Raw genomic sequence first — 24633 nt, forward strand, 5'->3', positions numbered from 1 at the left:
GGTCAGTTCTTCACATCTCTCTCTTTTTTAAAAAAAATAATTAATTAATTTGACTGCACTGGGTCTTAGCTGCGGACTTGGGATCTTTGTTGCCACCTGCGAGATCTTCATTGCGGCATGCAGGATCTAGTTCCCTGACCAGGGATCGAACCCAGGCCCCCTGCATTGGGAGCATGGAGAGTTAACCACTGGGCCACCAGGGAAGTCCCACACCTCTTAAAGTTTCTATTACGTTTTCTCTTTGTGCTCTTGTTCTTTCTGGGAGGTTGTCTCAGGCTAGCCATCCAGCTTATTAATTGGCTGTTTAGCTGTGCCTTATTGTTTTTTCCCCCATATTTTTCATTTCCAAGATGCCTGATTGGTTCTTTTAATAAATCACCTATATTAATCTCACAACTACATGTGTCTTTTTTTTTTGAGATAAAATTCACATAACATAAAAGTTCACCATTTTAACCTCTTTAGACTTTTAGTACATTCACAGTATTGTGTGAACACGAACACAATCTGATTTCAGAACATTTTCATCACCCCCAAAAGAAACCCTGTACCCATTAACTCCTCATGGAGTTGAGTCACTCCTCATTCTCCCTTTCCTCTTGCTCTTGGCAACCACAAATCTAATTTCGGTTTCTATAGATTTATTTATTCTGGACATTTCAGATAAACAGAATCATGCCTTTGGAGTGTTTTTGTCATAAAAGCGTGTTGGATTTTGTCAAATATTTTTTCTGTATCTCGATGATTATATGGGTTTTTTCCCCTTCATTTTACTAATACAGAGTATTACATTAATTGATTCTTAGATGTGAACCACCCTTGTATTCCTAGTATATCCCACTTTGTCATGGTGTAGAATCTTTTTTTTTTTTTTTTGCGGTACATGGGCCTCTCACCGCTGTGGCCTCTCCCGCTGTGGAGCACAGGCTCCAGACACGCAGGCCCAGTGGCCATGGCTCACAGGCCCAGCTGCTCCGCGGCACGCGGGATCCTCCCTGACCAGGGCACAAACCTGCGTCCCCCACATTGGCAGGCAGACTCCCAACCACTGCGCCACCAGGGAAGCCCTAGAATCCTTTTAATGTGCTGCTGGATTTGGTTTGGTAGTATTTTGTTGAGCATTTTGCATTTATATTCATAAAGGATATTGGTCTGTAGTTTTCTTGTTGTGTCTTTGACTTTCAACTTGTGTGTCCTTATGGTTGTGTCTTTTGTAAATGGCGCATAGTAAGGTTTTTCCTTTTCTTTTAGTTTGACAATCTTCATCTCTGTTTGTAGAGGGTTAAATCCGTATATATTAGCTGTGATTATTCATATATTTGGAATCATGTTCTTTTATATATTTTGCATTTTCTACTTGTCTCACTCTTTTGATTTCCTTCTTTCTTTGTCCCTCTTCACCCTTAAGTTTTCCTGGTTTTATTGAGTTTCCTCCATTTCTTTCTTTTTTCTTTTCTTTTTAACAGCAAGGAAGTTGTACACTTATTTTTCTTCTTTAAAGTTCATTATTATGTGTCTGGGTGTGGGTTTATTTTCATTTAAATTGCTTGATATTCTGTTGGATCCAGTGAATTTGAGGAGTTGTGTCTTTCATCCATCCCAGAAAGTTCTTAGTTTTCACTTCTTTCAATATTGCTTTTTCCCTATTCTCATTATTATCTCTTTCTGGATCTCTGATGTTGAATCTTCTCCCTTTATTTTCCAGGTCTTCTAACCACTTGTATTTTCTGTTGCTCTGTGCTTCATCTTGTGTGATTTCTTCTGGTCAGTCTTACAGTTCACTTGTTCTCTTCAGTTATATCTCAGCAGTTTTTAACTATCCATTAACTTCCTAACTTTTTCATTTTATTTTTTTCATTTCCAGAAATTTTATTTGGTTCTTTTTCAATTCTTCTCATTCTCTTTCTCCTGTCATACTTTTATCTCTTATTCTAAATGTAGTAAATATATTTATTTTATTTTCTTTATTTTATCATCTTAGTATCTGTGGTCTTTGTGGTTTGGTTTCATGATTTGTTATTTTTGCTGATTTTTTGCTAATTGTGGTTTGTTCCTCTTATTTCAGTGTTTTTTGTTTTGTTTTTGTTTTGTTTTGGTGTGTTCCTGTATTTTAAGACTGTTAATTTGGAGGGTTTTTTCTCTCTTTTTTTTTCTTTGTGGTTAATCTTTTACTCTGAAATTCATCTTAGGACTTTGTGTCACACAGGTTTTATGATTTTCAGTTCTAAGTTCCCTTCTCTTGGGCAGTTTTCCTTTTTAAAAATTTGTCCACCGAGTGTCACCCATTTGGAAGTGACCCAGTTTGAGGGAAGATCGTGCCCTTGATCTAACCTCCTCCTCTTATTAACTCCACCTGTGTTTCTTGTCTCCTATTCATGTTCTGTTAAATTCACACTCTAAGCCATTAGAGAATGTGTAGGAGGTGAACTAGGGACAGTAGGCCAGTTCTACCTTGTGGCGTTTTTATATGGTTCACTAGTTAAGGATGATTTTTACCACTTCTAGAGAATTGTAAAAAAAAAAAAGGAGAAGAATATTTGACAGAAACTATAGTCCATAGAGCCTAAAATATTTACCCTAATGTTTGACACAAAAGTTTGCAGACCTCTGCTCTAAGCTATCAGGAATTAGCAGATACCATTGACTCTAGCACTTGTGTCCATTGGTGGATTAGCACTTGTGTTTCAGGCGCTCTACTATCCTGTCCTCTCAGCTGTGCATTAGAAAGGCATTTTTTGTATGTTAATTTTCAGTTTGTTGTATTGGGAGTGAAGTCTAAATCTTTTATTTTCATGAATTAATCAGTTTTCTCTGTTTTGTTTATGGCTTCAGTGGTCTAAAGGCTTTCTATTTGTTTTCATCTTAAAAACATCTTTGTTCAAAGTAGTCTTGGTACATGGATGTGCATAATCTCTTAGTCTTCTTAATTTTACTGAGTAAGGTAATGGCTAACCTAGTCTTAAATTTTTACAAGATTTTTTGTTAAATATAACTTGGGTTTCTGCAGCAGAAATTATTGTACTAATTTATATTCTAACCAGTACTGTAGGAGCTCACTAATTCTCACCTGTATTGAGTATGATCATTTAAAAACTGTTTTAAATTTTTTACACCAGAAATATTTCATTGTTGCTTTACCTTCTTTTTAAAAGTCATTAAGACTGTTGGATGAAGAAGAAACAACTGACAATGATTTAAGAGCAAAATTCAAGGAACGCTGGCAAAGGACGCCATCCAATGAACTCTATAAGCCCTTAAGAGCAGGTAAGAATGTGCATAAATGACTTTGACTTGAGTAAGTTCTCAGTTTGGATCTACGTTTTTTGCTTGATTGAAGTAGGCTCTGATGTAAACGTGTTTTTATTGAAACTGCTATTATGAAAATCCAGGTGTTTTTCTTCAGTTCCGTGTAAGACAAAAAATAACAAAGGTAATCAACGTTCATTATGAGAAGTTCGAATTCTTAAGAAAGTAAAAATTAAAATGATCCTGTAATACTCTTTTCCTATTCCAAGCTCTATGCATATTTTAAAAACATAAATGATATGATATTATATATATGGTTTTGTAATTTCATTTCACTTAGTAGTGGATAGTAAAAGATGAGTTTTAACAGTTAACCTGAAACCAAATTGTTACTATTTTTTTATTTTTTTTTGCGGTACGCGGGCCTCTCACCGTTGTGGCCTCTCCCGCTGCGGAGCACAGGCTCCGGACGCGCAGGCTCAGCGGCCATGGCTCACGGGCCCAGCCGCTCCGCAGCATGTGGGATCCTCCCGGACTGGGGCACAAACCCACGTCCCCTGCATCGACAGGCGGACTCTCAACCACTGCACCACCAGAGAAGCCCCAAATTGTTATTTTTAAGACTTTGAATATTAAGATTTTGTGCTTGTTAAGATAAATGATGTCTAGACTTGTTTTATTTCTCTGTAAAAGTAATTAATACTATTGAGATTTTTCTAAAAATATATCCGCCTTTCTTTTAAGTCAGATTTAAGGAGTGATCCTTTGAGAGAGGAATACTTTTGAAATAAGTTGTGACAATTTTTGGAGTAAATGTTATCTTTCTATATTCACAAGTTGTAGGAAAAGATTAGACTAATGTCGATTGGCTTTTATTTGGTGGACAGTAACTGCAAATGTATTTTAAGGTATAACTGTGCTTTTGCTTTATAATTGATTTTGTCATTTTTCCAAAACAGAAAATGCAAAGACTAATAGGAGCTCAGTTTCTGTTATCTAGTGAATTGGGACTTATCGAAGGGGGAAACAAGTAAAGTTGGAGAACATAATTAAAAGTACAACCAGCTCATATACATTACTGTTAAAATCAGTACTGTGCTCTGGTAACATTTTTTTTTTTTTTTCCCTCCACAGAGGGAAGCAACTTCAGAACTGTTTTGGATAAAGCTGTGCAAGCAGATGGACAGGTGAAAGAGCGTTACCAGGCTCACCGGGACACCATTGCACTTCTGTGTAAGCCGGAGCTGGAGCTGAATGCTGCCATCCCGTCTGCTAACCCAGCGAAGACCATGCAGGGCAGCGAGGTGAGGACATGCATTTTGATGTGGGTGATCATTTGCTTATGAAAACTATGTTCAAGTCATTATATACAATGAATTACCAATTTTTTTTCTTACTGGCATCTTTTTAAAAATGCTGATGTACATTGAGGTGGTTGTTTTTAGAGTAGCATGATATATACACCGTGTAAAAAGTAATTATATTAATAATACTACTGTCCTGTAGTAATAATTTCCATTTATTGAATGCCTCCTATGAACTGGGTACTGTATTCTAGGTACCTCATAAACCTGTTCACAGGTTTAATTCAAATTTTATAAAAGGGAGAGGCTTGGAAGTATAGGAACTTCCTTGAAGTGGAAGGACTGGATTGGCCAGATACTCTTCTGACCACAGATTCTTTGTTTCTTACATCATTCTATACCACTTTCCACCATATTCCACTGGGAGTACCTCTGAAGGGAAAGTTGTCAAGGTGTGCTTGTTAATCTAATAAATGGATAACGTCATCATGACATTTCTGCTGGTGACAGGAAGGAGAAAATCAGTAGTGGGGCGTGTGATTCGCTAAGTCCCAAAAGGGGAGTGTGGGCTGAACACTGTGAAGTTGTGTAGGAGGATAAGAGGAGACCCGAAGCACACAGGAAAATAAGCCAAAGGGCAAGAGATAGCGCTGAAAACTTCTTGAAAAAGGTGAATTTCCTGGAATAGTAGTTCTCAGAAGTTATCACTATCATTCCTTATTTGTCTTTGCACAGAAACATTTCATGTATTTACTCAGCCAAGACTTAATGGATAGCTACTGTGTAAGGCACTATGCTAGATGCACATAATAACCAGCCTTTACCTTCAATTCACGATCCAGTGTGGAAGATGAGACGTATACAAGGATTACTGTAATACAGGGTAGAAATTGAAAAGTGTCGCAACTATACTGTGAGAATTTAGGTGACGAAGTAGTTATGTTTCAGCATTTGGAGCTCCTTAAGCTTAGGAGGCTTAAGAAATTGGCACTTTATGAGAACAGTAGACAGGCAGGAACGTGGACATGTGTAGGATCCGAGAAGATTGAGTGAGTGGGTGTGTCCAGAGCAGTTTCTGAGGTTCTGTGGAAGCAGCCCCCGAAGTGAAGAGAAGACGGCGCTGGTGGATGGGCACAGAGCCTGCGTCTCAAGGCAGGGGTGCCTGAGGGAACAGTGACTGTCAGTTAGATGCTTTGAGGACGTGGGGGAGAAAAGGAAGGTGGTTAGAAGATTAACTTGTGAAGAACAGAGCCTGCAGATCCATAGAACAGCAACACTTTCTGGCCCCTTTTTATTTTAGAAAAAAACATCTGTTTAGTATCTTCGTTTTTTCTTTTTAGTGTCACATGCATGACTCAGAACTTATAGGGCTTTTGTCCTTTTATTCTCCTGCTTTCTATAGAAAAGCAAAAATGGTTCTTGCTAAGCAAAATCAGAATGAGCATATACTGATATGTTATTTTATTCAGTAATAGCTGCTTTGTTAATTCACAGTGGTATTACATAGGGGAAGAAAACTTTTATAGTCAATATGAAGTTATTTTACTGAAACTAGATTTTCTGCATAGAGGTAATCAACAATTTTCAGTGTTCTAAATATTCATTCATCATGTGCCTTTATCAGAAAGGGCAAACATCATGTGTTTATTAAAGCTATTTCAGATAGTTGTCATCGTAGTTGGTGACACATTAGCCAGAGTTTTTATGAGAAAAACTCAAGCATTTGAATTGCTGATTATTAAAGTGATACAAAGTACATGTTTTATTAAGAGGTCCAAGCATAACAGGTAGGACTGTTTTTTTCTTTCATTATGAACAGGCCAACTAACTAGTTATTTGTCTTTGTTCTGTTTGGGCATCTGGTTTTAGGTACTTAGAGGATCTTCGTTTTTATACTGTAAGAGACAGTCATCTATTTCAAGATAATAGTGTTCCTGACTTTCAGCTTTGTTTACTAGACTATTTTTTAAGACCAATTCTGCATATTCCTATTTCTCCCCCAGCTTTATTTCACTTGGCTACTTAAACATTTTCTAACTTTCGTTAGACATAACTTATATATAGAGGAAAATGACCTTTCTTACTCTCCTAATAGCCAAGCAACCTTCACATAGGGTCATAGTCATGGTTGAGTTTCCGTTATCAGTTTAAATATGCCAACAGATAAAACTATTGCAGCCTTTTCAAATTTATATGCTGTTACATACCCCCAATACAAAATGTGTCACATAGTTACAGAAATAGTTATAATTCAGCAAAATAAGGGATACTTAATTCTTGGTCTGTTCCTTCTTGTTACTCTGTTCTTGTCTGAGTGCTCAGATGCCTAAGCCTCTTTAGTCCACAATGCACCTGAAGTATAGAGTTAAACCATGAAACCTAACTAACAGTTAATGATAATGGCTACTACTGACTGAACACTTAGCCTATGTTAGAAATTACATTGAGCACTTTATATGGATTATTTCAGTCTTTACAACAGTCCTGGCATATAGGTACTATTATTATTCTTGCTTTGCAGATGAGAAAATTGAGTTTTCCGGGTAAACTGCCCTTGGTTACACAGTAACTAAGCCCATTATATTCACTAAGGGAGTGTAGTCAGAGTTGAAGTTTTTTTTTCTATGTCATCATATTTCACTTTGCTAGACAACTAGTTTCATTTGTTTCTGTATTCACGATTTGATTTAATTTTGTGTTTTGGATATGTAAAAGAATGTTCATGATTCAAAAGGTTCATGCAGAGAAATCTCACCCCTTTTCTTTCTACCTTCTTCCCATCTGCTCTATGTAAGTAACAATATTCATTAGTTTTTGGTTTGTGCTTAGTGCTTTTATTTTTGTGAAAAATACATATGCACACAGATACATATCATATATTATGTGTGTGTATAGCTTTATATTCTGATTTCCCTTCTCACTCAAAATGCGACATACCATACATAACGCTTTTGTACCTTTTTTCATTTAACAATATGTCCTGGAAGTCATTTGGAAGCAAGACTTTGCTCCACTTTGTCTAACATCAAATTCTACTAGATCCCTTTAATAGACTTTGCCATGTCCATCCAGGTATGATTCTTTCTCCTCTTCCTTCCTTTTAAGAGTGTCTGTGGTTTGATGCTTCTTGGACCTCTAAGACCATTTCTTTGCACTGCTCTGCATGTTAAGAGAGTGAATTTAAGATAGGAAGGACACTTAGGAGATATGGTGGTAACAGAGGCCAAAATGTAGAAGAAACTTGAGACTTTTCCTCAGGGCTTTGGTTTTCACATGGGAAGGTCGCTCTGGACCCTCTTGTTAGGGAGCTAACTAAGGCCGTGGACTGAAGAGCCGGACAGAGCTTCTTAGAAACAGGCAGTAGGTGAGCAGATCCTTTGGAGCTGGAAGTGCTGCTGGTAAGAAGACAGACAGAGGTGTAGATGGGGTTCATGGACGGCCCCTTCTTCCTTTGTCTTTCCCCACTTTCTTTCTATAAGCATCCCTGGGGCAAGCAGAATAGAGGGCTTGGGGTTGCTGTTCTCCCTTCTGGTCCTAGGAGAAGTGTGAAGAGATGTGAGTGAAAGGGGGCAGCTCATGTGTGGCCTTAGAGGGCGCTTGAACACTCTAACACTGTTACTACAACGGGGTGTTTATGAATCACGTGGGTGTTAGAGACTGCCTGGACCGAGTAAGAGGCAGAACTCATGATGCGAAGAGAGATACAGAACCCGCCCGCTCTTTCTCTCCCAGGATATAAAAGAAACATACAGCTTATAGCTTTCTGTCTGTCTGTCTGTCTCGAGTGCTCTCTCCGTGTATATCCGTATCTCTGTTTCTGTCTCCATGTCTCTCTCTCTCTCAGTCTCGCTAGGTCGGCAAAATAGGGTATCTCTTTACTTGACAAAAACATACCTTCTGGGGACTTCCCTAGTAGTCCAGTGGTAAAGAATCCGCCTTCCAATGCAGAGGACATGGGTTCAATCCCTGGTCAGGGAACTAAGATCCCACATGCTGCGGGGCAACTAAGCCCGCGCGCTTCAACTAGAGCGCCCGTGTGCTGCAAACTACAGAGCCCACTCACTCTGGAGCCCACCTGCCACAGCTAGAGAGAGAAAACCCACACACCACAACTAGAGTGAATCCTGTGTGCTGCAGTGAAGATCCCACATGCTGCAACTAAGACCCGATGCAGCCAAATAATAAATAAATAAATAAAATTAAATAAATATTTAAAAATATATATATATATACTTTCCTCTACCTCGTGACAAGGATGCAGTGTAGTGTAGCAAGGTTAAGAGATTGATTTGGAGTTAGGCAGGCTTAGGTCTCAGATTTCACCTCTGCTCCTTTTAGTAGCTGTGTAACCTTAGGCATGTTAACTTAATTTTTCTGGGACGCAATTTCTCCATCTGTGGAATAGAGGTAATAAATATATACCCTATAGGGTATTGTAAGGAATACATTAAATTATATTTGTAAAGTGTTTAGGACAGTGCCTGGCACATAATAGATGTTCAGTAGATCTGTTATCATTATTGCTGCTGCTATTGCAATCTGAATCCACTAAAGGTACAGCAATGTCTGTATCTAAATAAACCTGATGTACAATTTATACTTGGCTCTCTGAGAGATCGTCTCTCCCTGACCCTGGTGAACCTTTGTATATAATTCCTTTCTTGAAATTGGCTTCTGTTTTTTGGGCAGTTAAACTAAGTTTCTTAAATTGTTTAGGTTGTAAATGTCTTAAAATCCTTACTGACAAATCTTGATGAAGTAAAGAAGGAAAGAGAGGGGCTGGAGAATGACCTGAAATCAGTGAATTTTGACATGACGAGCAAATTTTTGACTGCTCTGGCTCAAGATGGTGTGATAAATGAAGAAGCTATTTCTGTTACTGAACTGGATCGAATCTATGGGGGTCTTACAACTAAAGTCCAAGAATCTCTAAAGAAACAAGAAGAACTTCTTAAAAATATTCAGGTAAAGTTTAATAAGATTTTTATTAAAAAAATTACAGGAAGGATAAACCTGGACTAAATCTGTATCCAATTAGGATTGTGTTTTTTGCAAATGTTACATATTAATAGAAATCTGTAAACGTTATTGGTTATATTTTCATGCCCACTGAATTTGTGGTATTTTTTACTTAAGGAAAGCTGTAAAGTACTGTGTTACTCCAAAAGGAATATATTAGGTAAATATCTAGTAATAACTAGGTAAATATCTTGTAATAGCTGCAGGAAATCATATATGATTTTCATAGTTGGGGAAGTATCAGTACAAATGTTATGAGCTATAGTAACTTGATAAATAAGTGTAACTGCATAAATCTTTCTTTTAATAAGGTCTCACACCAGGAATTTTCAAAAATGAAACAGTCTAACAATGAAGCTAATTTAAGAGAAGAAGTTTTGAAGAATTTAGCCACTGCGTATGACAACTTTGTTGAACTTGTAGCTAATTTGAAGGAGGGCACAAAGGTATGAAGCACAAAAGAAACAAGAGCTAACTAACCAGTGTGGATGTGAGTTGGGGAAGTTAATTGGTATTACCAGTTGGACCAAATCATTCTGTCTTGAATTTCTTAGCTTTAATGACTTTGGCTCCTGAGAGCTTTGGTATAAATGGGAGAAAGCTTAATGAAGGTGGGAGTATTTCATGGGAACTTTGCAGAATGAATTTTATATTTCACCAGGCAGAAAGAGGATGTGTAGGCATTCCTTTCAGGTAGCAGGAATTAGCACAGAGAGGTCAAAAGATCAGTGACACTTTGTTGGGGGGTAGAAAGTTGGCCAATCTGAGTGAATTATGAGGGAAGAGGAGTAGTAGTGAAAGCCGATATGTGGTGGGGAAGGGGGTGTGTATGGCTTTTATATTCTGTGCTGGTGGTGTGGATTATGATAGATTTGTGATCTGCTTATGACTCAGAGTGCTTACTAAATATGTTTAAGTATTTTCTTGCCTTTCCTTTAGATATTTTAGGGAAATGCTTATATTTGTTTTTACCAATTACTTTGCTTTTGAGGGAACAAGTGATTTTTAAGTTTTTCAAATACATAATTCCTTTTGGTACCTTTAACTCCATAATGATCACTTAATAAAGTTATCTTGATGCAAATACGGTAGATATAATGTAAAACCCTCTGAAGAGAGCATAGAAATACTGCCAAAGCCTTCCAAAGAGAGAGGATAGTAAAATGCCATTTTAATTCGGTTTAAAATGCTTTGTTGAAATAGATAAGCTGAGAAAACTCACCAGAGTGCCTTTGCAAATTCTTCTGAGGGTTTCTGAAATGATGCCTGCATTTCTGAAGTGAATGTGCAGATCTAATACTTCCACTTAAATAGGTTTAGAGTGTTTATTAAGAAGTTGACTTTTCTCTAGGAATTGGGAACTTGTTTACGATCATGAAACTTTTAACTTGTTGCCACTTAATTTTTGGTGGCAGTGCTTTCTAACGATGATTTTATTATTTTTATTTTCTTAGGGAATCTTAGGTCATATTTAATATTAAGTTACTGGACTTAAGTGGTATGACTGTCTCTCATGCATAGGATTTTAGCTCTTTAGCTTTAACTGTTATTGACAAAGGAGCTTTAGATTGTGTTCCTCTTAGATTAAAAATTGTTCCGGTTTATCACTTGTGTTTGTTCTTTACTTGTAGTTTTACAATGAGCTGACTGAAATACTCATCAGGTTCCAGAACAAATGCAGTGATATAGTGTTTGCACGGAAGACAGAGAGGGATGAACTCTTAAAGTAAGTTTATTTTGTGTATTAAATTGTACTTTTGAAGTATTTTTCTTTAAAAAAAAAATATTCTTGCTACCTCTTTTAAAAAAATCATATGTGGAGACTTTTGTGGTGAGTTGGCAGTGTGAGTTGGCAGTTTCTTTCCTTTCCTCCATGGTGTTTGTTTGTTTATTTGCTTTTTTATATATTTATTTATTTTTTATTCTTGGCTGTGTTGGGTCTTTGTTGCCGCACGCGGGCTTTTTCTAGTTGTGGCGAGGGGTGGCTTCTCTTGTTGTGGAGCATGGGTTCTTGGCATGCGGGCTTAAGTAGTTGTGGCGTGTGGACTCAGTAGTTGTGGCTTGCAGGCTCTAGAGCGCAGGCTCAGTAGTTGTGGTGCACGGGCTTAGTTGCTCCGTGGCATATGGGATCTTCCTGGATCAGGGATCAAACCCGTGTCCCCTGCATTGGCAGGTGGATTCTTAACCACTGCACCACGAGGGAAGTCCCCTCCATGGTGTTTTACAAAGCAGCAAGGAAACAACTGCATGATCTGAGAACAAAAGGGTGAAAAGGAGTGGAAACTCTAGATGTAGGAAGAACAGTGATGTCACAGAAGTGATAGAATAGCTCAGGGTAACAGATCTTAGGAAATGGCAATAAACATAAGCAGTTTACTTTGAAGTGGCAAATAGATTCCTTACATGAAGCTAGAGGCATAGAACATGAGGGAGAGAGGGTTTATAGCTCAGAAAATGTCAGCAAAGTCACTTTCTGCAGGGGCCTACTGGGAAAGCTGGGCGAGTAACATAGGACTCATTCCATGTGGAGTAATGAATAGAGAGTTGACACAGCATCGATACAAATATACTATATTCATTGAGGTGAGAAACAGAACAAAATTTTACTAAACCTAATAGATGAAGAACATTCACCAGAATAATGTCGTCACAGAACAGATAAAAAATTTACCATGAATTAAAAAAAAAAAAAAGGCTAGGAAACAATCATTAAGGATCACCACAAACAAGTGCCAGAACTCAAGGAAAATGGTAAGAAAACAGGAGGCACTAAAACGTGAGGTGTCGGGATTCAGGAAACAAGTGGAAGAGAACAAAGCCATCACACGTATAAGATGAAATGGGAAGGAGCAAAACGGAGGATAGACGATGAAGAAAACACAGGAGCACAAAGTAGAAAAGAAGAAATCAAAGAAAATGAAACCAGAGTAAGGAAAGGATTAAAAAGGATTAGAGAAAGTGGGCAGAGGAGATCCAATATATGTAAAATTGAATTCCCTTCAAAGAATAAAAACCAAAACAGTGAACAGAACAAATATTTAATGATATTACTCAAGAACATTTTCCTAAAATAAGGCTTGTTGAAAGGGTGTATAATACGGTCAGGAGAAATGAACAAGAACTGTCAACACCCCAGCATATAAATTATTAGTCTTAAAAGATAATGGTAGGATCCTATTAAGGCAGTCAGGCAAAAAGATCAGGTAAGTTTATAAAAAGGTGAAAAAAATTCAGGCTGGCAGCACTGCATGCAAGAAGAGAGTGGAATGATTGCTTGTTGGAACTCGAAGCAAATGTGAGGCAAAGATTTTATATCCAGTCAACCTGTCCTTCAGGTGTATACAGAGCCATGTGCTCAATTAGTAATGAATGTGAAGGACCCAGAGACTATTATACTCATGAGCCTTTCTTGAGCCCTTCATATGACCTGACCATTATTCTTGTCTCTGTCCATGTTTGAACAGTTTCCCATTGAAGAAGTGGACGAAGTTAAGAGCTACTTTCTTCCACCCCGCAAGAAAGAGCAGGACCAGTTGTTTTCAGTTTTTCTACTAAACCTTTAAAAAGCAAATAATTAGAATTTTTTTTTTTTAATTAATTAATTTATTTTTGGTTGCATTGGGTCTTTGTTGCTGCATGCGGGCTTCTCATTGTGGTGGCTTCTCTTGTTGCGGAGCACAGGCTCTAGGCACGCGGGCTTCAGTAGTTGTGGTGTGTGGGCTCAGTAGTTGTGGCTCACGGGCTTAGCTGCCCCGCGGCATGTGGGATCTTCCCGGACCAGGGCTTGAACCCGTGTCCCCTGCATTGGCAGGCGGATTCTTAACCACTGCGCCACCAGGGAAGCCCTAGAATGCTTTTTAAATGGTTCTAGAGGTTTAAAAAAAAACCCTCCAAGTTAGTTTTACTGATAAGTGAATCTGACAAAGATTAAAACAGAAGTCTTCAGACCAGTTTCATTTATGAATATGGATGCGAAATTTCTAAATAAAATACTTGCCATTGATATTCTTCAGTATATTAATAAAGAAGCATGACCAAGGGGGAGTGGGTGGTTATTCCAGTAATGCAGTGATTGATCCAGTATTTTTACATCTAAGGAGAAAAAGATTCTCTTCATAGATGAGGAAAAAGCATGAGAAAATAACTATTCTGGTACTCAAAATAGGAATTAATTGACTTCCTTAACATGAAAATATATGTGTATGTGTGTATATATACAATAGATCTATTTATCTGTTTATATCTGCACAAAACTCAGCTTCATGGTTAATGGAGAAATGCTATAAACATTTCCCCAAAAGACAAATGCCCATTATCAATGCTATTATTTAATACTATATTGGCAGTACCAGACTACACCATTAGAAAAGAAAAAGAAATTAGAGATAGAAAAATTGGAAAGGAGGAGGTAAAATGATCACTACTTACAGACTTTATGATTACACATCTTGAAAACCCAAAAGAATCAACCCTCAAACTGCAAATAATAAAGGAATTGTTACTGAAGATAGGTGATTATAAAAATAATTTGTAGAAATCAATAGCCTTGGGACTTCCCTGGTGGTCCAGTGACTAAGACTCCGCACTTGCAATGCAGGGGGCCTGGGTTCGATCCCTGGTCAGGGAGCTGAATCCCACATGCAGCAACTAAAGAAAGGTCCCACAGTGCAGCCAAATAAATAAATAAATAAATATTTAAAAATAAATCAATAGCCTTCATACAAATAAACACATAGAAGATATAATGGAGGAAAAGACTTCACTTAAAATAGCAATAAGGAAGATAAAATACATAGGAATAAATTTGTCATTTATTAGACCGGTATGAAGAAAACTTTGAAACACTATTCAAGGACACAAAAGAGGACTTGAGCAAGCTGAAAGACGTATCATGTCCTTAGATAGGATGAGACAGCTTCATGAAGATGTCAGTTCTAAAGAAACTTATGTATTCAACATAATTTTTTTTTTTTTTTTTTTTTTTGTGGTACGCGGGCCTCTCACTGTTGTGGCCTCCCCCACTGCGGAGCACAGGCTCCGGACGTGCAGGTTCAGCGGCCATGGCTGACGGGCCCAGCCGCTCCGCGGCATGTGGGATCCTCCCGGACCGGGGCATGAACCCACGTCCCCTGCATCGGCAGGCGGATTCTCAACCACTGCGCCACCAGGGAAGCCCTCAACATAATTTTTTAAAATATTCATTTATTTATTTTCTTTTTAACTGTTTTGGCTGCATCAGGTCTTAGTTGGGGCATGCGGGATCTTTCGTTGCAGCACGTGGTCTCTTTGTTGCAGTACTTGGGCTTCTCTCTAGTTGTGGTGCTCGGGCTCTAGGGCGCATGGGCTCTGTAGTTGTGGTGTGGGGGCTCCAGGACACGTGGGCTCTGTCGTTGTGGCACATGGGCTCTGTAGTTTGCGGCATGCAGGCTCTCTTGTTGAGGCACGCAAGCTCAGTAGTTGTGGCGCGCGGGCTTAGTTGCCCCGTGGCATGTGGAATGTTAGTTCCCTGGCCGGGGATCAAACCCGCGTCCCCTGCATTGGAAGGCGGATTCTTTACCACTGGACCACCAGGGAAGTCCCTCAACATAACTTTGATTAAAAAAGGAATCAACAGATTTTCATGTAAAACTAGACAAGTTGATCCTAAAGCTCAAGTAGAAAAACAGTTAAACAAGATTAGCCAGGAAAACTGAATAATAACAACAGTAAGGGGAAACTAATTTGCCAGATACTAAAATATGTAATAGTGTCTCTAAAACACAGTGATACTGGCACGTGATTAGACCAAAGACAGAATAGAAGATAGGAGTAGATTCAAATACATATGTGAATTTAGTGAAAGAAAAAAATCCTAAATCAGTAAGAAGAAGTTAGAAACATGTGCTTAGCCATTTAGAAAACAAGTTATTTTTACCTCAGAATAAGTTCCAAAAGGATCATAATTGAAATGTATAAAATGAAATGAAGAGAGAATATGAGAGAATTTCTTAGTAAAGCTGAAATAGGAAGGGTCTTTGTAATTCTGACTTCAAACCCAGAAGCCATAAAAAAAAAAAGTTCATCATAACATGATAAGAGGCAAAATGTAATAAACTGGGGAAAAATATTTGAAACTTATTCATGGGCAAAAGGCAAATATACGTAATTTATAAAGAACTCCTAGATACTAATGAGGAGGAAAAAACTCAGTAGAAAAATTGGGAAAGGATGTGAACAGAAATTCTGCAGATGAAATATGAGTGGTTCTTAAGCATATGAAAAAATACCTACCTTCGCTCAATATAAAATAAATATGAATTAAAATTACTCTGAAATAACATTTTTCAGGGATTTCCCTGGTGGTCCAGTGGTTAAGACTCCGCGCTTCCACTGCAGGGGGCATGAGTTCGATCCCTGGTTGGGCTGGCGAAATAAAGTTACATCTGTGCAGTGAAATACTATGCAGCTATTTAAAAAAAAAAAAAAGAATGTTTTCTATTTACCCATGTAGAAAAATCTCTGAGATAAATAATTAATGGTAAAAAAAAAAATAAGGTTACAGACAGTGTAAAGTATGCTTCTTATGTAAAAACGGAGAAGATAAAAATACAGGGCTTCCCTGGTGGCGCAGTGGTTGAGAGTCCGCCTGCCGATGCAGGGGACGCGGGTTCATGCCCCAGTCTGGGAAGATCCCACATGCCGCAGAGCGGCTGGGCCCATGAGCCATGGCCGCTGAGCCTGCACGTCCGGAGCCTGCGCGTCCGGAGCCTGTGCTCCGCAACGGGAGAGGCCACAACAGTGAGAGGCCTGCGTACCACAAAAAAAACCCAACACATTTGAATTGGTTTATTTCTGATAAGGAAGCTCTGGTCAGGTTCATAAGAAATAAAAAATAGTGGCTGTCTGTTTGTGGTAGTGAATGGTGGAATGAGAATTTGTAGATAGCGAGTGGCCTGTCACTTTTTAGTTTTTGAATCAAGTGAATATATTACCTTTTCAGAAAATTATATTAAATTAATCTAAATAATTATAGGGATTTCATGTTTTTTATAGTACCACCAACTAGTCTAACTTTATTTTTGACATTTTATCTGTACCCCTGGCCTTTTTTTTTTTAGCCATAGAACCCTTTGTTCAGACTCAATCTTGCAGAGAAGCCCAGTTTGTGAAACAAACAGAAATGGCTCTGTGATTTAATAGCTTTGATTTATATAATTAGTAAGTGGCTAGGAAATTCTCATTTGTCCTATAAATGTGTTATTTACTGCAACCATCTCTGGAGTCTATCAAAGGAAAAAATATTATGTCTTATGTGCTTTATAATATATTATAATTATACAGGCTAGATACTGTGTTTATGATTAAATGTATTCAAAATCTAATTAAGTAGTTGTGAAGATAATTATAATAAATAAGTAAAATATTAAATATAATTGTTATATTTATTATATGTGAGTTATATATATACACACATATAAGATGTTTCAAAGTTTGACCTTTTTCAAATTTTAATATTGACTAAAAACTTACAGTTTATATTGTAAGCATTTATTACAAATTTACAAACATTATGAAGTAGTTTTGATTTCTTGATGAATGTGTGTAAGTTTTCTTTCTATGTGGAGTGTCTAATTTATCTTACAACTGGGATTGTTTTTGACAGTGAAAGTGTGGTCTGGGGGACTTGGAGTTGCTGTTAATTGTTACATCAAGACAGTAGGTCCTGTTGCAGACATTTCAGGACACGTCATGTTTACTGCTCTGTGCTTGTGAATCAGCACAGTGAGAAGTTGATCAATACCAAGTATTTCATAGAGTGTATTTTACTTTAGGGTTTTGTTTAGTGAGATTCCAATTTACTGTTAGAGGAGACTTTAAAATATTAACAGAATTTTTAATACTGTATTTTAATAGTCCTTTCAACCTCTATGTTTAATGAATTTACCTTAATAATAGATTATGAGGTATCTTTTAACATAAACTATCTCGGTGCCACATTTCGAATATCTTTCAGAAAGCTTTCATCAAGAAATTTGCACAATGGTTTTAAAGTTTTCATCAAGAAATTTGCTCAGTGGTTTTGAATAGGTTGTTGTTTTTTGTAAACACTGATACAATACAGCGATTAAAATATTAGCTAGGTAACTATGTACAGTTGTAGTTTTCTGATAATTATTAGATTATTATGTTATGAGTTTCTCATCTAGGGGATGACCTCCTGTTAGAGAGAGGGCAGTTTCTTAGGCTCACTTGCTCAGTTTGACATGTTCCTTAGTCTGGCTCTAACTATGATCTCTGAAAAAGTTTACCTTTTTCCCTGGTCTTCAGAAACAGAATAAGAACTAACTTTATTTTATTCAATAGTAGGAAGAAAGAAGATTTCAGTTAGTTCTAGTCAAGAACAGAAATGTAGTATATTTTAAAATACCATCATTGTTTTGAGTATATTTTCTATGTTTCATACATGAAGAAAAGAAGGTAAGAAAAAGATCTGGTATTTTGTATGTGTTGGTTTTCAAAATTGTGTTAATTTCTAACACTTCTGTCTTTAATAAGGGACTTGCAACAAAGCATTGCCAGAGAACCTAGTGCTCCTTCAATTCCTACACCTGCGTATCAGTCCTCTCCCGCAGGGGGACACACGCCAATGCCTCCAACTCCAGCGCCGAGAACCATGCCGGTCAGTAAGCAACCACATTTTTAAAATGCAAGTTTTACGTGTTCTTGACAGCTTGCTTGCTGTAAAGGATAACACAGACTTTACATTGTAGAGGTCTGGTGGTCACCACTTTGATCAGGTGACCAACCTCAACTTTCTGATGTTTTGCAGTATAAAGAATACAGCATCACTCATGGATTCTTGCCTAAAAATGTTTAACTAAATCTAATGAAGTCTTTAGAATCAACTTTCAGTTTATAGCAAATACAGTGATAAAACAAGAAATTAAATTGTGCTGTTAGGAACAGTTGGACAGTCTAGAACTGGAACATTCTGTGAGACACCTAGCTTGGTCTTTTCTAAAAGCAAATGTCATAGAAAAAAATAGACAGGGGGCATATTCTAGATTAAAAGAGAGGAACGATTCATAATAATCAAATGCAATACATGAACCTCAGCTGGATCTTGGTTCATAAAAATGCCTAGAAGAGATTTTGTGATAAATAGGGAAACTTGAATGTGGAGTGGATACTCAATGATATTAGGAAATAATTATTAATTTTCTCAGGTGAAATGGTATTGTGATTATGTAGGAGAATAATAGGACTGGTATGCTGAAGTCTTTCGGGCTGGTGTCCTGAAGTTTGCAACTTAACTTTAAAATGGTTCTGCAAATATATAGATAGATAAATATATGGATATAGATAAAGCAAAGATGGCCAAATGTTAATAATTAATTTAATTGGTAAACGTGATTGTTTATAATAGTAGTCTTTTAAGTTTTCTGGTGTTTAAAAATTTTCATATGAAAATTCATGGGGCCAGGAAGAGATAACAGGAATAAACGGTACCTGACCTGCTCCTTCCTCCCACCTCAAATGTCTAACCATTGATGGGAGCAGTAGTGAACAGTAAATGATTAAATATTAGGCATCAGGGAAAGAGCAGTGGCTATGGAGTATCCACAAATTGGAGAATTACTTTTCAGCTACAGTACATTTCTGGAGTAATAAGCCCACATTTAAGAATGGGAATTAGAAATATGTTTGGTTGGATTCTAGAGTTTCTCATATGCCCTTTTATTTTGATTGATAGCAGTTTGACAGAAACCTGACACATTTTGTCAGTGCTGACGTTTTCTTACAGCCTACTAAGCCCCAGCCCCCAGCCAGGCCTCCACCTCCTGTGCTTCCAGCAAATCGAACTCCTGCTACTGCTCCAGCTCCAGCTCCAGCTCCAGCGAGCACTGGGACCACTGCACCAGCTCCATCACAGACTCCTGGTTCAGCTCCCCCTCTGCAGGCCCAGGGACCTCCATACCCCACTTATCCAGGGTATCCCGGGTAAGGCTGAAACTTTGTATATCCCAATGAATTGGCTAATGTTTCTAGCTCTGGTTAGTCTTTTAAAAACAAGCTCACCCCTTCTCTGAATGGAGGTGTCATGAATGAGTAAGCTACATTGTCAGCTCACGTAGAAATAAAAGTAAGTTATAGTCACTTTTTTTGAGTCGTTGAATAGCCATTTCCCAGGCTTATTTAATTTTAGTTTTTACATACTGGGTTTATATTAAATATATCTCTTCTGTATGGAATTCAGAATGTTTCCTTGGTCTTCTTTATTTAGGTGACAAACAGGTAGGTGCCTTTTCTGAGCTTAGCATAGCAAGGTTGATAAAGCCTTCTTTACATACCTGTACTTTGATGTCTTGGCATTCTGATCAACTCTTAAATAGAAATCTGTCTAATTATGGCATGTGTTTTCTTAAAGATCAGCTGCCTTTGTGATAGTTTTTTTAGTCTTAAAAATCCAGACATTTAACTATCTTTTAAAATGTCTTCCAAACTTAGTAAAGTACATTGTATCTTCCAAACGTTAAAACTTTGTAAATAGTAAATTTATGAGCCTTACAGTGAACATTGAATCTTGTGAAACAGAAGTGTACTTAGATTGCCACATTAGATTTAAGGGCTTCCGTTTTTATTCCTTGTTCATAGTTGAATATTTAGTCTTATTTCCTTCAACAATCTTATTTTTTGGGTAGCATTCAACACTTTTTTCTTGCATTTCAATTAATAACAGGATAGAACACTTTTCTCTAGCAAGTACCTTGAAACAGCTGTTTTTTCTTGCCATTGAATGGCTTTCTTGAAAAAACTTCATTTTAGAATAATTATTGTATGTTTCATTTTCTAGTGTTTGATTTACCAATCCAGCTTTCTTGTGTTCTTCTTCCCATCAGGTATTGCCAAATGCCCATGCCCATGGGCTATAATCCTTACGCGTACGGCCAGTATAATATGCCATATCCGCCAGTGTATCACCAGAGCCCTGGACAGGCTCCGTACCCGGGACCCCAGCAGCCTTCATACCCCTTCCCTCAGCCCCCACAGCAGCCTTACTATCCACAGCAGTAGTGTGTCAGCTCAGAAGATCAGCTGGTTCAGCTCAGAGGGAAAGAAATACCAACCGTGCAATAAGTGTACTAAACCCTACGCTCTGGTTAATATAACGTACTCTGATGTACTGAGTGCAGTGTGTAATTTCTGTCTGCGGCTAGAAGCTGTGCCCCAGTTCCACATTTGATTGCACATGGGCCATTTGCTGCTGTTGCAGTATAAAGACTAAGTTTAATAGGATTTGAAATAAATTACATTACAGTTCATAAAAGTTGAAAATGAGAAATTAAACCCACAAGTGAAACGTTTGAAATTATTATACTTAGTTCTACATAAGACATGATGGGAACATCAGAGGCTTACAATGATGGTTTCAGTACTGATACTCAAGAAAACTAAGTTATCTTTCTCTTTTGGTTTATTGATTTGGTTTAATTTTCATTATGCTATTTTGCGTAATCAAAACATTGTAAATCTTATAATTTAAAAATAAATTCCTTAAGAACAGTTGTCATTGTTATGTTTTGTCATTGATTCTCATTCCTGTCTAATTTCTTTCTGGTATTAGTCTCTCATTTTATGTGTACACAAGTTAAACAGATCATGAGTTAAGTGCATGATTAATGCAGGTTAATAGGTTCAAGTACATTTTATAGGAAAACCAAAAGAATAATAACCATAATTTATCCTTCATATGCTGGTTAGTAAATTAATTTTGACATTTATTTTGAAAAATCCTATAATGTGGAAGAAACACAATTGCTACCAAAGATTCTTCAAATAAATATACAAGTAAATATGTATATTTAATGTTTTATTATGAGCTTCTCCAAGAAATTGATACCAATTCTGGTAATAATTTTTTTTCTTTTTTTCATAATCTGGTTAAAATAAATACATGTCATTAACAATGCTGTCTAATGTAATGGAATTGTTTAAAGAAAATTTACTGTACCCTTCCGTTCCTTTTTTTCACCTTACTGTCTTAACCTACTAACATTTAATGCACAATGTATATGAATAGATCTAAGCCCTTTCATTTTTATGCTCCTAAAAGATTGGACTATTTTATAATTCAGGGAGTGCACAAAACAGTTGTTGGGAGCATATGCCAATTCTGGAATAGGCTGTGTATTTAATATTAGTCTCCGCTGTTAGGATAAACTAATCACTGTATAAACCTCAGTGAGACTTGCCTAGTGGAGTGCATAGACATGCCTCATGGAATGAGAAAGCGAGAAAGGAATGAGTTGTCTCATATCCCAGTGGGGTCTGTTCTGTGTGAGGTTCATTTCAGAACATACCAGGCATATGAGTAGATGTCCAATGAATCTGTTTATTTTCTAAGTTTTAATGTTAACCTTCTCTTGAATTACTGTTTCATTTAAATGATAACTATCAGTTGGTCCACTGTTGTTTTCATTTGACAGTTTGGGTTTATATTTTAAATGTGGGACTGAAGGTGTGATTGTAAAGGGAGTGAATTGGTTTAAAATATATGTATATCTTTAAAAATCTTTGTTGTTGTATGTAGAAAACATGAAGGCATGTTACTTCAACATAAATGACCTTTACATGGAATACTGAAATTGGTTTAAAGTTCAGTAGTTAAAACCTTGGCAAAAATAGTTTTTTACATATCATAGCTAAGTTTTATTAATGTGGAATCATCAGAATATGACATGGGCTCGTTTGACTTGTGTAAATGGCATTTAAGTTCCTTCTTATTATTACTCAAGTTATCATTTCTATCGTAAGATACTCAGTGAGATTAGGGGTATTCCAAATTGCTAGTTTATAATTCTCACTAATGCAAAAACAAAACAAAACAAAACAAAATTGGCCTGAATATTCTCTTGGGGAAAGAAGGCACTAAAGAAAAGAGTAAGTGCATCGGAGGGCCACCAGAGAAGTTACAAGGCCATTTAGCCCATTCCCTGTGCTAGACTAGGCCTCCTCTGTTCTCTCAGAGGGCTCAGGAAGGTGGTTCAGAAACTTTAGGGAAGGAGGCTCCACAGCCCCTCGTGGCAGCCTCCTCAGCATACCCAGCTCGTTCAGCTCTGTTAGCAAACCCAGGCCTATTCCCTCTTGTTGGTTCACTCATCCTTTAGATGATTGAGGATGCTTTCCTTTGGTCACCTAGTGTCTTAGGTACAGATGACCAAATTTCTGCAGCCCTTCATTGCTGGGTGTGTCTTCATAGGACTCTAGTTTCATTAAGGTGGCTCATGGAAAGAAGTTTCTCTTATGTCCGTTTTGCATTCTAGCAAAGAAGAAGCAAGCCCTCACTGGGATTATTTTTGTTACCAAACTTTTTTATCCTTTGCTTAACTTCCTGTATTCCACAAAATACCCTAAAAAGTTGTTATGGATAATGCTTTTTATTTAGAGGTAGGAGAGTTATCACTCTGGTTCAGGTATGTTGTACCTATGTTTATAATTAGGCTTTTTGATTATCTTCCTAAACTAAAGAAGGGACACTATTTGTTTTATTTATTTATGTCAGGCTTTGGAATACTATTTTAAAATGGACTATAAGTAATGAAGCTCTGCATAAAGGAGCTGGTCTGAAGTGGGGAAAAAACTAACTTATTTCTTATTCCTAGTTGGAGACAGATGGCTTGACTTCTCAGTCTGGTGTAAAGTATTGGTCTACTCCTGTGCCTCTTGGTCTTTATTTACATTTAAGAAAAATAGTCATATGTCACTGCAAACCAGTCAATCTTTGTGAGATCTGTGCATCCAACTTCTTTGCAATTTATAATCTCTCCCCAAATTGAAGTAGTTACCAAAAAAAAAAGTTTTCACAGAGCCTCTGTCCCTGGTTTTCTGTACCAGTCAGCAGCCTATCTAATCAAAAAAGATTAAAAAGATATTTTCCATTAGAGCTTTACAGTTTGCAAAAGTGCTTTTTTCTACACATTTTCTAATTTCATAAACATGGCAAAATGCAATTTGTTAAGTAGACTTCAGTTTGCTGATGGGGAATTTTTTTTTTTTTTTTGGATGATCAGGATATCTTGGAAAATCTTGCTACAACCTAGCAGCATCTATTTTTGTTTTTTTTTTTTTTTACACTTCTGCAATTATTAGTTGATTCACAGTACAGAACAGGATACAAAGTAGGAGAAAAACAGTGCTATAGCATTATCATTACTAGTTTAAAAATAGACTTTAGAACTAAATGGTTGATTATAAGATTTACATGGAAGAGCAAAGAAGGAAAAATTATATTTTTAGAGAAAAAGAGAATATTCAGGCTTTATTTCTGGTATGAAGTTTATATTTTTTAAGAAATCCTATATTATCACACCAGAGATTTTAGATTCTTTTCTGCTTACAAACATTGCTGGTAGTTGGATGATATTTTTATTGTATTCATTTCTCTTAGGGGGAAATTGTAAAGAAAACAAAAGGTTCCGGATGAAATGTATCCTAGAAATAAAAGTTGAAAGATTCTTACTTCCTTGTAGTATGAATTCTTATTTAAAGTGTTTATGCTTCAGCTTTTATATTTCTCTAATTTCTTTGACAAACAGTGGGTTGGGAAATAAAAAAATACCCACTTTGACTAACTGCATGAGACAAGAAGACGGTGTTGTTTAAATGTTTTCTTACAGCTGTCAACCCTGTAATTGATCATGGATGGACCATGATTTTCATCACTTACGATTTGACCCAGATCTTTCAGATGAGTAATCTCTTCTTCAGGTGCCATTTTTGGGTTAAATTTTGGAAATATTTGGCGAGATTACCACAGTCAATTGACCAGGGAAAGGGGGATGGTGAAATGTGTTCGTCTTTTAAAACATTTATATTTTCTTCTTTTCTTCCTACTTCTCCCATGTTTTAAGGTCAGATGCAACTGTTCTCCTATGTAGCTCAGGATACACAATTTATCAGAGAATGTGTTGGCTTTGTATGTCTTTGAAGTGTGTTGAAGTTGAACAAGCTACCTCCAGGAATGAATCTATAGTCTGAATCCCTATTATATACATTTAAGATACATAACTATTGGGTATAGTTA

The 24633-nt window shown here is 37.0% G+C and overlaps 1 protein-coding gene across 3 annotated transcripts in view; it reads left to right on the plus strand.

Moving 5' to 3' along the window:
• PDCD6IP (programmed cell death 6 interacting protein) overlaps nucleotides 1–24068 on the plus strand; it is a 61088-nt gene extending 37020 nt beyond the window's left edge. For 2 of the 3 annotated variants that reach the window (XM_027088233.1, XM_027088234.1), the window contains exons 11-18: nucleotides 3153–3264; nucleotides 4381–4550; nucleotides 9267–9515; nucleotides 9881–10015; nucleotides 11201–11295; nucleotides 18105–18228; nucleotides 19354–19550; nucleotides 20450–24068. In XM_027088233.1, coding sequence (XP_026944034.1) covers nucleotides 3153–3264; nucleotides 4381–4550; nucleotides 9267–9515; nucleotides 9881–10015; nucleotides 11201–11295; nucleotides 18105–18228; nucleotides 19354–19550; nucleotides 20450–20624 — 1257 coding nt within the window. In that variant the 3' untranslated portion in view covers nucleotides 20625–24068. Of the gene's footprint in view, nucleotides 1–3152; nucleotides 3265–4380; nucleotides 4551–9266; nucleotides 9516–9880; nucleotides 10016–11200; nucleotides 11296–18104; nucleotides 18229–19334; nucleotides 19551–20449 lie in introns of those variants that run through there. The other variant, XM_027088235.1, reaches the window with a different exon arrangement.
• The last annotated feature ends 565 nt before the right edge of the window (nucleotides 24069–24633 follow it).

Source organism: Aethalodelphis obliquidens, unplaced genomic scaffold (genome assembly GCF_003676395.1).
Source record: "Aethalodelphis obliquidens isolate GAN/ISIS:26980383/991018 unplaced genomic scaffold, ASM367639v1 scaffold62, whole genome shotgun sequence".
Taxonomy (NCBI): domain Eukaryota; kingdom Metazoa; phylum Chordata; class Mammalia; order Artiodactyla; family Delphinidae; genus Aethalodelphis; species Aethalodelphis obliquidens.